General features: G+C 55.9%; 1 protein-coding gene across 28 annotated transcripts in view; it reads left to right on the top strand.

The window, feature by feature from the left end:
* SCRIB (scribble planar cell polarity protein) overlaps positions 1–14,139 on the top strand; it is a 104,489-nt gene that overhangs the window by 47,123 nt on the left and 43,227 nt on the right. For 25 of the 28 annotated variants that reach the window (XM_064676966.1, XM_064677224.1, XM_064675576.1 and 22 more), the window contains 6 exons: positions 3,674–3,763; positions 4,358–4,435; positions 6,017–6,331; positions 7,039–7,119; positions 12,046–12,294; positions 12,869–12,979. In XM_064676966.1, coding sequence (XP_064533036.1) covers positions 3,674–3,763; positions 4,358–4,435; positions 6,017–6,331; positions 7,039–7,119; positions 12,046–12,294; positions 12,869–12,979 — 924 coding nt within the window. Of the gene's footprint in view, positions 1–2,434; positions 2,714–3,673; positions 3,764–4,357; positions 4,436–6,016; positions 6,332–7,038; positions 7,120–12,045; positions 12,295–12,868; positions 12,980–14,139 lie in introns of those variants that run through there. The other 3 variants (XM_064677053.1, XM_064677133.1, XM_064675985.1) reach the window with 2 other exon arrangements.

The raw sequence follows: 14,139 nt of genomic DNA on the forward strand, positions 1-14,139 counted from the left end.
TCTTGTCACGAGGGGCTCGACATGACCCCAGTTATGTGCATCCCCTGTACAGTGAGTTACAAATCGAGGCCCTGCTTGGCAGAAACTTGCTGTCTTCTCTAGCCCTTGAACCCACGAGTGCATGTGGAGGAAGAGCTTTGTCTTTCAGCAGCTCTGAATTACAACAGCTCCAAGCTTTGTCTCGGGGCTGGGATGTGTCTGCTGTGCCCCTGACAAGTCACAGGAATCCCCAGCAGGAGTTGCACAGCAGTGAATTCGGACTGTCCCAGGTCTGTTGGGCAGTGCCCAGGTGTCCCTGGCTGCTGTCCAGGTGTGCAGCACTTTTGGTGCCTCCAGAGCAGTGTATACAGTTATTGCCTGAAAGGTGGGAAATCTTGCAGGATCCAGTGAATCCATTCACAGAGAAGCTGGGGCTGCCCCATCTCTGGAAGCATTTGAGGGCAGGTTGGGTGAGGCTTGGAGCAACCTGGTCTGCTGGAAGGCATCCCTGCCCATGGCAGAGGGTGGGACTAGGTGGTTTGGATTTTGGTCCCTTCCCACACAAACCATTCCATGATTCCGTGTTAAAGGACAGCTGTACTAAAAACTGGATGCAAACTGGGTTGAGGTGGCCCCAGTCCTTGCTTGATGTGTCCTTGGAGAGACACAGGCAGGAGTGAGGGGAGGAGGTGGAAATGCTTCCTGGATCACATTTGGTGCCTTTGGTGAGTGGGTTCCCAGTGGGAGCTCAGCGAGGGATGGCGGCTCCAGGCTGTCGTGGCAGCTTTTGCAATTTGCCCACTTCTCTCACAGCAGCATTTTTCCATGAAGGGCTGGACCTTGTCTGTCTGGGGGAACAGGGAACTCAGGGTTCGCTGCCCACCTCATGAAGGTTTGTCCTTTCTGCAGCAAGTTTTGGTGGGGAGCAGCACAGATCAGTTGTTACATCTGAGAGGGGCTGTGGGTGGATCCCTGGCTCTGGGGGAAAAATACACAAGGAGGAAAATGCCCAGGAAAGAGGCAGGAAATCACCAGGAAAGAGTGATGGCAGAGAGGGAGCTGAGCTGTCCCTGTTGGGGGGTAGCTCTGTGCTGTGGCTCCAGGGTCAGTCCAATATCGTGGCAGTCCAGGCAGGTGTGGAGCAGCCTTAGGACAGAGGAGCTTTGGAGAACAAATAACTTCTGGGTTCAGTGCAAGAAGCAGACTGGCCTGTAATGTGAAGGGCCATTATAGGCTGCTGGATCCAAGACCTTCCTGCTCAGGTTCATATTCACATCAGTTACTCTTTGCATAGTTCAGACAAATACCCACCAGTTCCTTTCCTCACCACACTGGTTCTATGGTAAAACTGGTTTGCCTGGGGAGTTTGAAATCTTCTTTCCAGCCTAAATATATTTACATCCACTTGAAGCCAGTTGAAGCTGCTGTTGTCTCAGTGTCTTTAACAGGTCTGGTTCCTGCTTGGTGTTTTGCTTTTCAGTATACACAGATGGACAGGAGGTTCTTCCCCCTCGGGCCAGTTGGCTTTTCTGACAGGTTTCCCCATGTTTTTGGTCTGGTTTCCTGAATGTGTGAAATCAGGGAGTTCGTGGTTTATCTTTCAGGCAGTTTACACAGTCAGCTTCCTATGCAGCTGGAAGTGACTTTCTGTGACCAGTGCCATTGTACAGTCCTCAGTCCTCATCAGAAGTCATGATCCTGTCCCATGGATTCAGGCACTAAGGAGAACCATCAGCTGTCTTCCTGGGAAATACCAGGATCCTGCTATTAGACTATTCTGTAATTCTTGCCTGGTTTTCCATCATCTGTAGAAGTTTTTGTGTTAAATACAGAATCACAGAATCTCCTTACCACCAGGGTCATCAAGTCCAGCTCCTGGCCCTGCACAGGACAATCCCAAAATCCCACCATGTACCTGAGGGCGTTTTCTGAGTGCTCTTTGAACAACACAAATGTGAGTCTTTAGAGCATTTCTGAAATCCAGTGAGTCTGGAAGGAAAAATGTGGATTTTGTCATTAGTTCCCAAAAGGCTTTGTCACGTAAGAAGCGTTTGTCTGGTCTGGAGCTGGTTTGAGTTGGGCTGTCTCATCACTCCCCCATTTATGTCTCACCTTGATAATCCTTGTCTTCCAGTATTCACCCAGTCTCTGGGTCTTGCACAGGAGATGACAGACTGGCAGTGGGTCTGGAATTGGGGATTTCCATAGGAAGATCCCAGAGCATTCTGCTGTGCTGTTGACTGGGTGCCAGAGGAACTGGCAGGGCACACCTCAGTTTGGTTCTTGCTTCCTTCAGTGGGTTTTTGGTTTGGTTTTTTGGTTTAAACACAGCAGAATGTGAAGCTCCTCAGGCTTTTGCTTCTGTCATTGTAGAGGTGAGGGGGGGTTGGAAGGGAGGGGTTAAGGAAGGCAAGTCTCCTGCTCCCTTTGCTGCCCACGCTGTGGCCGCGTGAAGCTGACACTGACACTCGACTCCTCTGCAGCAGCTGCTCTCCATCCTGGGCCTTGTTTCAAGAGAGGTGACATCTGGAGGACAGCAAATTTGATTCTCACCAGGAGTCTGTGCATGTTTCTATCTCTTACCTCACCAGCTCCTTGGTCCTTGACCCTGAGAGAGTCCTGTCTGTCCTGTTCCTTTTCCTGTATCCTACCACGTGCTCCCTGTCTTCCTTCTCATGCCTATGGCAACGTGAATGGTTCATGCTGGTGTCCTGAATAGAAGCAGCTTCAGGTCAAGTTTGACCAGCTATTGGCAATGCACATAATTGGGTATGTAGAGGTGGGAGGCAGGAAGGAGAAGAGACTTCTGGATTGCTCAGCTGTGATCCTGAGCAGCGGGGCAGAGGAGAGCAGAGGAAGGAGCCCGCTGGACAGAGCAGATGGGTTTTCTGGAGTCATGTGTTGATTTCCATCAATACAGCAAAGCCAAGTATCCATTCAGAGTATTCTGGACCAAGTGCTCTCCTTGTCACTGCACACTACACCGGGGTGACCTGGAATCCCCCAGTGGCACATGGAATTACACCTAAAGGGAGCCCTGTGGTAGAGCCGGGCTGTGATGTGAACCAGCTGGTTCTGTGAGCCAGTCCCAGCCCAAGGCTGCCCAGTTTGCTCTGTGGTGGAATGTCCTTCCAATGTGTCACTGTGGGCAAACTGACTGTTGGGTCAGGACTCAGCCACAGCAAGGGATTTGTGTGTTTCATGTGTTGTGACAGTGGTGCCTCTGAGACACGGGTGCCACGGCTCACCCAGAGGTGCCACAGCTCACCCAGAGGTGCCACAACTCACCCAGAGGTGCCACGGCTCACCCAGAGGTGCCACGGCTCACCCAGAGGTGCCACAACTCACCCAGGGCTGCCACGGCTCACCCAGGGGTGCCACGGCTCACCCAGAGGTGCCACAACTCACCCAGGGCTGCCACGGCTCACCCAGAGGTGCCACGGCTCACCCAGAGGTGCCACAACTCACCCAGGGGTGCCACGGCTCACCCAGGGGTGCCACAACTCACCCAGAGGTGCCACAGCTCACCCAGAGGTGCCACGGCTCAGGCACAGGTTCCATGGCTGACCCAATGTGCTAGCAGCCCACTCGGGGTTGTTATTTATCCTTTGAAAAGTCGTCCCTTGCTCCTGGAGGTGCTGTGGCCGCTCCCTGCTCCGCGCTGACCCGTGACCACTGTCCCTTCTGCTTGCAGCTGACACTGACCATCGTGCGGCAGACGGGGGGGCTGGGCATCAGCATCGCGGGGGGCAAGGGCTCCACCCCCTATAAGGGGGACGATGAGGTAAGACCTGAGCTGTGTCACTGGGGAGGCACCTGCTTTCGGGGACCGGTTCTCTGTAGCTGGAGGTTGGGTGTCCGTGTGTGTCGGGGCCAGGTGGGAGCAGCCCTGGATCCCCCCGCAGCAGGAAGCTGGTGGGACTGGTTGGTCCGACCTGGAGCGGCCGTGGGAGCAGCAGGTTCCTTCCCACCTGTGTCCTGAGGCGTGGGACTCACAGGGCAAAGAGTACAGGGTTGTTCCACACCTCGTGGTATCAGCTGTGTCGTGTTCTGGTCCCGCTGGAAAAGGGTTAACATGTCATTCCCTGTTCTCCTGTGTCACCCAGGGGTAGCCCTGCCATAGGGTCTCTGTCCTCTGTGTCACCTGGGGGGAAGTTCTATCCCCTGTGTCACCTGGGGGGAGCCCTGCAGTGGTTTCTGTCCCCTTTTCCCAGCTCCTGAGGGGGGTGATGTGACTGCCATGTCCCCACATCGGGGGGGACATGCCAGGACTGGCCAGGGACTGACCCTCTCCCTGGAGCTGAGGGGTTGGAGGGGTCTCTGCGCTCCAAAGGGTTGAGGAATGGGCTCGACCTCTAACAGGTGGTTTTGTTTCCAGGGCATCTTTATTTCCCGTGTGTCCGAAGAGGGTCCTGCGGCTCGCGCAGGGGTCCGCGTTGGGGACAAGCTTCTGGAGGTAAGGGCCTGGCTCCTGGGACAAAGCAAATGGTTCAGATGACTTGGGGTGGAGGGAGAAGATGTGCATCACACAGGTTTTAGGCCAAATTAAGCATCAGGAGCTGTGCAAGAGTAAAACCAAATTCCTCTGGCTCACAGTTGATTAATTAATGTTACCGTGAATTTTTTACTGCTTTATAAGGACAGAACAACTCCTGCATTTCCAGCTCTGAAGTGTTGTGTGATGCAGGTGGGAAAAAACATATCTCCAGTGGGCTGAGCTCTGCACACCTGGGAGGGGCAAGAGTAGACCCTGTAGAATAACTTCTTACTCAGGGAGCCATGTCTGTCTTCATAGAATCGTGGAATCAGGGAATGGTTTGGGTGGGAAGGGACCTTAAAGCCCACCCAGTTCCACCCCCTGCCATGCCTGGGGAAACCTTCCACTAGACCAGGTTGCTCCAAGCCATGCCCAACCTGGCCTTGGACACTTCCAGGGATGGGGTGGCCACAGGCAGCTTCTCTGGGTAACCTATTCCAGTGCCTCACCACCCTCACAGGGAAGAATTCCTTCCTAATATCCCACCTAACCCTGCCCTCTTTCAGTGGGAAGCCATTCCCCCCTCATCTGTCACACCAGGCCCATGTCCAAAGATCCCCTCCACCTCTCTTGGAGCCCTGTTAAGTACTGGAAGGGGCTCTAAGGCCCCCCCGAGCCTCCTTTTCTCCAGGCTGAGCTCCCCCAGCTCCCTCAGCTGCTCCTGGTGCTCCAGTCCCTGCCCCAGCTCTGTTCTCTTTCCTGGACACGCTCCAGCCCCTCAGTGTCCTTCTTTTTGTGAGGGGCCCAAACTGACCCCAGGATTGGAGATGCCTTGGCAGTGCCAGCACAGGGGGACAAGAACTGTCCTGGGCCTGTGGTCACACCGTGGCTGGGACAGGCCAGTTGTCATTGGTTTTCTTGCCCACCTGGGCACACAAGCAGCCAGTTTCTCAGGAGAATGTTGTGGGACACGGCATCAAAAGCTTTGCCAAAGTCCAGACAGACACATCCACAGCCTTTCCCTCACCCACTGAGGGGGTCACCTGGTCATAGAAGGAGATCAGGTTGGTCAGGCAGAACCTACCTATCACCACCCCGGGCTGGCTGGGCCTGATCCTCTGGTTCCCCTGTACATGCCACACTCCAGATCTGCTCCATGGCCTTTCCCACACCAAGGGACTGTCACATTGGCAGCTCTGCGTGTTTTGGGGTGGGAGCAGGGTGTGAGGAAGGCGAACAAGAAGTTGTGTCGACCTGAGTTGTGCTGAGTTTTATTGGTGGAGATGGTCCTGGGTGGGTGTGTTTTTCTAGGAGCTTGTTTGTTGCCTGCAGGGTTCATACAGGTGTAGGGAAGTTGGAGCTCCCTGTGAGGGGAGCATTCCTCTGAAAGGGGTTTTACTGGGCTGCCCTGGCCTTGGACGGGCAGCAGGTGCTGTGGGAGTGTCGGGAAGCTCCTTGGAGGTGCGGGCACAGCTGTGGGAACAGGGTGCCAGCCCAGCTCTGCAGGGGCTGAGGCTGGAGCTGTGTGTGAGGCGAGGGCTGTCCCTGCTCTGTGCCCAGGTGAACGGCGTGTCCCTGCACTGTGCTGAGCACCACGTGGCCGTGGAGGCGCTGCGGGGCTCGGGAAGCTCCGTGTCCATGACGGTGCTGCGGGAGCGGATGGTGGAGCCGGAGAACGCCATCACCGTCACCCCGCTGCGCCCCGAGGACGACTACAGCCCCCGGGAGCGGCGCGGGGGGCTGCGCTTCCCCGAGCGCCCCGAGGGAGCCCCTGCCACCGAGAGATATTCCACCTGCCTCATGCGCAACGAGAAGGGCCTGGGCTTCAGCATCGCCGGCGGCAAGGGCTCCACTCCCTACCGGGCTGGGGACACGGTCAGTCCTGATCCCCTGCCGTCCCTGGGTCTTCCTCGCCCCTGGGTATGCAGCATTGGCCCTGGGCTGGGGGGCCAGTTGGACTCTGAGAGCCGGGGAAGTCAGGGAATCATGGAATCCCAGAATGGATTGGGTGGGAAGGGACCTAAAAGCTCACCTCGTTCGCCTCCCTGCCATGGTTGGGGACACCTTCCACTATCCCAGCTTGCTCCGAGCCCCATCCAACCTGGCCTTGGACACTTCCAGGAGTGGAGCAGCCACAGCTTCTCTGGGCAACCTGTGGCAGGACCTCACTATCCTCATAGGGAGGAATATCTTCCCAATATCCCATCTAACCCTGCCCTCTGACAGTGAAGCCATTCCCTCTTGTTCTGTCACTCCAGGCCCTTGTCCAAAGTCCCTCTCCCTCTTTTTTTAGAGAAGGAGGGGGGCTGGGGCTTCCGATCTCTGCCAGTGACATCTAATCCTGCTGCTGCCCTCTTGGCACATATTCCAGGCTCTGGGCCACGGGAAGGCTTTGCTGACAGTGGCTCTGGGAGCGGAGAGTTTGTGTGGAGTGGAGAACAAACGGGAAGCACCAGGGCAGGGGAAGGGGCTGTGGAGGGGAGAGGGCTGGGACCTGCCTGGCACCCAGGAACGGGTCTGGAGAGCCAGGCCCAGGTGAAGAGGAAGCCCAGGCTGCTCTGACCCTCCTGACTGTGCTGCAGGGGATCTTCATCTCCCGGATCGCAGAGGGTGGTGCAGCCCACCGGGACGGAATCCTGCACGTCGGAGACCGGGTCATCTCGGTGAGTGGCTGTGCAGGGAAGGGGCTGACTCAGCTCCGTGCCCTCTCTCATGCAGGAGCTGCTTCTCTGGCACTGAAGCTGGATTTTGGGGGGCCTGTTTTCAGCTCCTGAGCCTTTTGGGGGAGCATTTAACGTGGGTGGTTTTACCCGGTCCATGACAGTTGGTGGGTGCAGTTACACCTCCCCTTTCCCCAAAGGCTGTGTGTGAGTGCTTCCCCCAGGGATGGCACGGAGAGAGGTGACATGGCAGCACTGCCCCAGCCTGCTGTCCCTCCAGAGCTTGGGGGACAGCCCGAGGGGGCTCTGCCTTGGCGAGGAGAAGGGATAGAGCCTTCTCGGGCACGGTGGGGTCAGTGTGAGCCGAGAGCCGGAGCAGAGGCGTCTGCCCGCGGGTGCTGTGGAGCAGGGCAGGGGGAACTCGGTGCTTCCCTGCGTCACTCGCAGCTCTGGCCCGTTTCTCATCCTGTCCCTGCGGGTCTCGCTGCTCTAACCTCCTGTCTCTGCCTGCTGTCCCTCGCTCCCTCCTCCAGGGAGCCTCTCCTGAGCCTCCCGACCCTCTTCCCACGCTCGCATGCTGCCTCCGAGGGAAAGCTCCTGCATCCTGGTGCTGGTGGTGGGTTTCTGGCCCAGCTGCTGTGGTAAGAGCACGTGTTACCACAGCGCTGGCGTGAGTAAACACTGATACAGCCTCGTCAGTGCTGGCTTCTGTCTGCTCTATCCCTGGGCTGGGGCTGTGTTGTATTTGCTTGGGCACGTTTCGGTGGAACTCAGGCCCAGGCCCCACATTAGTGTCTTGGCAGGAGACTTCAACTGGTACAGCATCACTCCCTTCCTGCTAGAGCTCCCCACTCCTCTTAAAATCCAGCCCTGATCCTGATCAGTGCCACATAGGCTAAATTATTTTGGGTTTGTTCGTGTTTTAATGCTCCCTGGTACAGAGGCAGGACTTAGGCCCAGCATTTGGGGTTGGTTTGCTCTATCTGTGGCAAGAAGAGAGAAAATCTCAGAGTCAAAAGTCAAACCTGTCTCCACCCCCCTTCACCAGCTCTATTTATATCCGTGGGCAGCTTTGTAGGAAAAGCAGATCTAATTCCCTAGTAATAGCCTGCAGAGAATTCCAAGCAGGTTGTGTGGGCTCAGGGCTTAGAAGGCTTGGGGCCTGTGCTGGATTTTGATGTGGCTGAGGCCTTGCTGTCATTAGTCCCAACACCCCCATGGGTGAATGTGGCCATACAGGTTTGGTGCTGAGCCCCAGCTGCAGTTCAGGTCCTGTGCTCAGCTCTGATTAATGCAGGAGCAGGTTACTGCTTTCCAGGAGAACACTCACCAGATTATTCCCGCAACTTCCGAGCCTGCTTTCCGCACCCTTTTGAAGCAGTGGTTGCCCATTTTGGTTGGAAAGCTCCAGGCTGCGGTGATTCCTGGGGTGTGGGTGCAGGCTGAGTGTGTTCCCTGTACCTGCCTGGGGAAGGGGGGACCCTCGCTCGGTACTGGGCTCTTGGGTCCCACAGGCAGGGCCTGTTTCCAAAGCCATGGTCTCCTGGGCATGGCCTCAGCTCTCACTTTGTCAAGGAATCTTGTTTTCTTAGGAAAACAAATACAGCACAGCATCCTGCTCTTCCCCTGTGCTCTAAACCCTCCTGGACCCTTCTGCAGGGGAAGGACCAGAATTGCTCCTTTGACTTTCCTAAGGGAGCTTTGAGCACATGGATGAAGAGCCCAGCCTGGGTCTCCTCTCCAAGTTAACACCCCCCAAAATTCCCCAGTGAGTGACACTCACTCCCCAACTTCCCCGTGTTCCCATGTCTCTTGGGAGTCCTTTTGGTGGGGGAAGACATGGGGCAGGGAGCTGCTGGGGGCAATGTCAGAGAGTTGGAGTTGTGGGTTGGGAATCTAGCAGGGAAGGAGCAGAATTGGGAGCAGTCACTTGGGACATCTGGTGTTTTTGGATGGGACTGGGAGTAGATTAAAGAAAACTGATTCTGGGGAGATTTAGGACAGTGGTAGGTGACATGTGGAGTCCTGATGAGGCAGTTTGATCCCTGAGAGATTTGTCAGAATAATATAATTTCCTGGCACACAGAGAAGTGTGTGGAGCAGGGAGAGGATAGAGATGCTGTCCCTTCCTCTTGGACACTCAGAAAGCTGTGCTGCATGGCTGGCCTTGCTTTCTAGCTAGATAAAGGCCATGGAAAATGAGCTGCCTAAAGGCTGGGAGGGCTCCAGCATTGCCAGGTAATGCAGAATTACTGGGTGCAGTGCATCAAGGGCTGTCACACAATACACCTCTGACTCTGGGAGTCCTGTGCCCTGATCCCTGTTCCAGGGAGGTACCACTGAGCCCTTCTGGTCTGACCCCCTTTGACCACTCTCATCATGTCAGGGACAGGAAAATAGCAGAGGGGATGTGAGAAATCAAGAGCAGGTCTGGAGCAGGTCTATCACTGTAGAGTCACAGAGTCAGAGCAAGGCTTGGGTTGGAAGGGATCTTAAAGATCATCTTGTTCCAATTCAGTGATTTTGTTGGGCCTTGATCTGGTAATAGAACCCAAAGGCCGAGTCTCTCCTGCGTGTCACCTTTGTTAACCATTTGAGGACCCAAGGGATCCTCCCTTCCCACTCTTCTGGGCACATGGCTGCCACTTTCCCTGCTCCCAGGTCCAGCCATCAGCAGGGGGAAGTGCAGATTCCAAAGGTGGAACACACTGCAGACACAGCTGGCCCCAGATTCACACAAGCAGGAAGGGGGGCAGTGCCCTTACAGGTGCCCAGCTGAGCACAGGGAGTCCTCACGGGGCAGGAACAACAGCCAGCTTCCCCCAGGTCCTGCCTGCCAGCTCATCGGGTTTGCTGGTGGAATGGGCACACGTTCCCTCCTCTCTCAGGAAAATGCTCATGTCTGTAGGTCTCCAGCCTGCAGCCTAAGCATTGAGGTCTTTGGGGCTCTTTGGTCAGACCCTGAGCCTTTCATCCAGCTTCTGGACCAGCTCTTGGCTCTCACCACCTTTTGGATTCCTGCTTGCTGGCTAGTCCAGCTTGAATTTTACCAGTAGCTCTCACACACGTACCCAGAAGAGCATGAAGTGGCACAGTAAATACAGAATGTGGGGAGAGGGCAGAGCAGATGTGGTGAGCAGGCCCAGGGCTTGGCCACAGCGGCACCGACCAGCAGCCTCTTGTTCTCCACCCTCAGCATTTCCCTGTGCTAGTTCCTCCTCTTTCATCCTGGACCAGTCCCCTTTCCCTTCTGGAAAACATTCCATAATAAGTGATGCACGTTCCCACAACCCACCTTAAAGCTTCCTGCAGCCAGCTGGCCCTTTCCACAAGAGCTGTGCTGAGATAACCTTTCATAATCTCCACTACCTCTCTGGATGGGTTGCCAAGTTTGGTTACACTTCTCTAACGTGGGTGATTCCTTCGATGGACATCCAGGAGTGTTCAAGCCCTGTCTATGCTCCTTGCATTCCATTAAGGTCTGTGCACCTTTCTGGTTAATTTATTACCTTTCCTGCTTGCTGCCTTGTCTCCTGTGCTCAGCAGCCACCACCCAGGTCCTTTTCATCCTTCCTCTTCCCACGAGCGTGTGCCAGCTGCTGCCTTCCCATCCTTCTGGTTGGTGCCAGAGGTGTCCCAGGAGGACAGTCCCTCAGCAGAGGTGACACTTGGGGCTCAGATTTTCCAGCACAGCACAGGACTGCTTGTGGTTCTCCTTCCCTGTCACAGTGGGAGCAGCTCCTGTGGCTGTGGGTGGGGACAGGGCCTGTCGGGTGAGTGCTGGGCGTGTCTTTGGGGTTCTGGACAAAACCCTGTCAGATTGTGTGTGTCAGCTCAGTGCAGGAGCTGCTCTCTGGGAGGGAGCTGGGGAGTAACAATATTTGGGAATCAGGCTGTGAGGAATTGGGCTACAAAGCCCGGTTGCTGTGGCTATTACAGTCACGTTATTTCATGAGCTAATCAAACCCCATCTTGGCAGCTGCTGGTTTCATGTCCTCGTTCATTTTGGAAAGCTTTTCCAGAACCTAATGACTAGAAACCTTTTAATTTTCAGCTTCAACTTTCTCCTGGCAAGTTTTGTCCTTTGGGCAGCGTTCTTCCAGCTTGGCTCTTGGTTTTCTGCCTCTCATACATTTGTGGAGAACAGTTGCATCCCTCTGGTCCTTTGAGTTTCATGGGAAGCTGTTTTAGTTTTGTAGGAAAGGCTCTCAGTGCTTCCTGGTCTCTCTGTACCTGGGGTCACTTTTAATGCCTTAGAGCTGTCATCTCCCCCAGGCTGCCATGACCTTGCCCAGCACAGGTGGCCACCAGTGGCTGGGTGACCAGTGACGGGTCCAGTCAGCCTTCAGTGCCTGTGTCTGGGCTTTGGGTGGCCGATAAGGTCAGGTGGCCCGGTGACAGTGCAGCAGGTGCCCCAGCACATCGATGTTTTGTGGCATCGTGGCTGAAAATCGCTGGTTTGGCTTCTCCCATGTTGAGGTGTTTGGCCCCATTCCTTTACTGCAGCCTCTTGTCCCAGTGGGAAGCTGGAGTGGAAGGCCAGGGAGTGTTGGGTGTTCTCCTGGGCGAGCTGCAGCAAAGCCCAGGCCCAGCTGGGTTTGTGGGGGTGCAGGAGGTGGAGCATCACACGTGGCCTGTGGGGTCCCTGGAGCATCAGTGGTGCTGCAGGGCACCGTGTGCACAGGGAAGGTGGGAAAGGGGCAGGAGAGCTGCCTAGGAAGGGGATTGGGATCCACAGGGATGAGCAGGCACCTATGTCCCCGTGCTGTGTAGGAGGGAGCAGGGTGAGTTAGAGGGTGCCTAGGGGCACAGGCCTTTGAGCCGGGGCCGTGCTCCAGCGGGATGGGGTCCCTCGGGGGCTCGGCCGAGCGCCGGCACGCCGGGAGGTGCCGGGCGATGGTCTGACACGGAGTTTGCGGGTCGTTCTAGATCAATGGGGTAGACATGACAGAAGCCAGGCATGATCAGGCCGTAGCGCTGCTTACCGCGGCCTCCCCCACCATCGTGCTGCTGGTAGAGAGAGAGGGCTCGGAGCAGCCCGGCGAGGGAGCCGCGCCCCGCGGGCGCATGCACTCCCCCCCGCCGCCCCCCGGGCCCGGGGACAGCCCGCCCCAGGAGACCCCCGCGCCGCAGAGGAACCACCTCTCCAGAGGGCTGGAGGATCAGTACCCCATCGAGGTGAGCTGGGCCTGGGGTACGGGGCAGCGCAAGCCCGGGTGGGTTTCATTTGAAAAGTGGTGGTGGGAGGGGGGTTGGCCCACCGGGTTCTCGGGGCGTGGAGAAGTCATCATAGAAAAGCTTGGGGTGCAAGGGACCTGAAAGCCCATCCATTTGCACCCCTTGCCATGGGCAGGGACACCTTCCACTAGCCCAGGTTGCTCCAAGCCCTATCCAACCTGGCCTTGAACACTTCCACAGGGATGGGGCAGCCACAGCTTCTCTGGGCAGCCTGTGCCAGGGCCTCCCCACCCTCCCAGGGAAGGATTTCTCCCCAGTATCCCATCTTACCCTGCCTTCTGTCTGTGTGAAGCCATTCCCCCTTGTCCTGTCACTCCAGGTCCTTGTCCAAAGTCCCTCTCCAGCTCTCTTGGAGCCCCTTCCAGCTCTTCTCCAGGCTGCACTGTCCCACATGGGGAAACTTGTCTTGCGGGTGTTCACCTGTCAAAACACCCCTGATTCCATGTTTTTTAATGTTTGAGGTCTGTATGTGCTATCCCTCATTCTCTTTGACTCTTTTTCTTGTTCCCTCCAGGAGATCCATCTGGTGAAAGCGGGTGGTCCCCTGGGCCTCAGCATCGTTGGAGGCAGTGACCATTCCAGCCATCCCTTTGGGATTCATGAGCCAGGGGTCTTCATCTCCAAGGTAGAGACCCAGGAGAGCCGCCCAGCCCTGAGCCGTTGGATTATTGGGGTTAAGGTGAAAGGTTTTGATGCAAGTCCAGAAGTAAAGGACGGATTTATGAAATAAAGGGATGGGAGGGGGATGTGTGAAGGGTTGTACCTGGATGTGCTGCTGCTGCTGGAGCCACCTCAGGGCACATAAAAGCCTCAAACCTGTGTAATCTCTGCCAAACTCTTTGGAGGGATCCCAGTTAGCTTCTGAAATTGCTGAGCTCCTCTTGGCTTTAGTGAGTCGTGGGAAAATGCTGGCATTGCAGAAAGTCAGTCATCACTGGTGGGATGAGTGTGTGAGTGCAGGGACACCCAGAACTGCTCTGCTGCACTCAGGCCAATGCCCTTCGACCCCAGTTCCGTTCCAGTGGTGACATCAGCTGATGCCATTTAGGGACAGCACACAGGCCAGTCAGGCTGTAAGCCATTCCCTCACAGTCCTGCACATCCATGCTCCTTGGATCAGGGATGCTGGAGAGGACATCCCTGCCCAGCCCTTTCTGCTTCCCAACATCTCTTGTCCCATGGAGATGCTGAATCTGTCTCCTCTAACACCTGTGGCTGGGAGTCAAGGTTCAGACCCTGTTAAGGGCTATTTGGAATTCGAGAAGTGATGCCTGCCAGATCCCTTCCTTCACGTGCCCATTGTTCCTCTTGCAGCACTTCAGCAGGTCAGTGGAGCAGGATTTGCTCTTCCCAAAGCCAGACTAACTTTTTCCCACCATCCCTGCTTGCCCCCGTGCTCACAGATGTCAGCCTTTCCTTGCTGACTCCTTTGTTTTACCAGAAACAGAGGTTTGGTGCCATGGTTAGTCCCTCTGTAGCTCTCAGGATCCCCTGGGTGAGAGGAGAGCACTGGGTGAGGGCTGGAGTTGTACTGGTGCTGTCAGTCTTGGTTACAGTCACGGACAAAAAAATGGCAAAGCTGGAACAGGTTTGGTTCAGGTAAAATTGGGAATCTGAGAATAACATACGGAATGACAGTGCAAAGCAAATCCCACTTCATTCTTTGCCAGTGTTCACAGATGTGTCACCTCTTGGGGAACTTTGGCTGCAGAGAGAGGAGTCACAACAGGCCTGGAGGGTGTGGGAGGACGCCCAGGGACACGGTCATGTCTCCAAGGAAAGCTG

Source organism: Pseudopipra pipra, chromosome 1, assembly GCF_036250125.1.
Source record: "Pseudopipra pipra isolate bDixPip1 chromosome 1, bDixPip1.hap1, whole genome shotgun sequence".
In the NCBI taxonomy this organism is placed as follows: domain Eukaryota; kingdom Metazoa; phylum Chordata; class Aves; order Passeriformes; family Pipridae; genus Pseudopipra; species Pseudopipra pipra.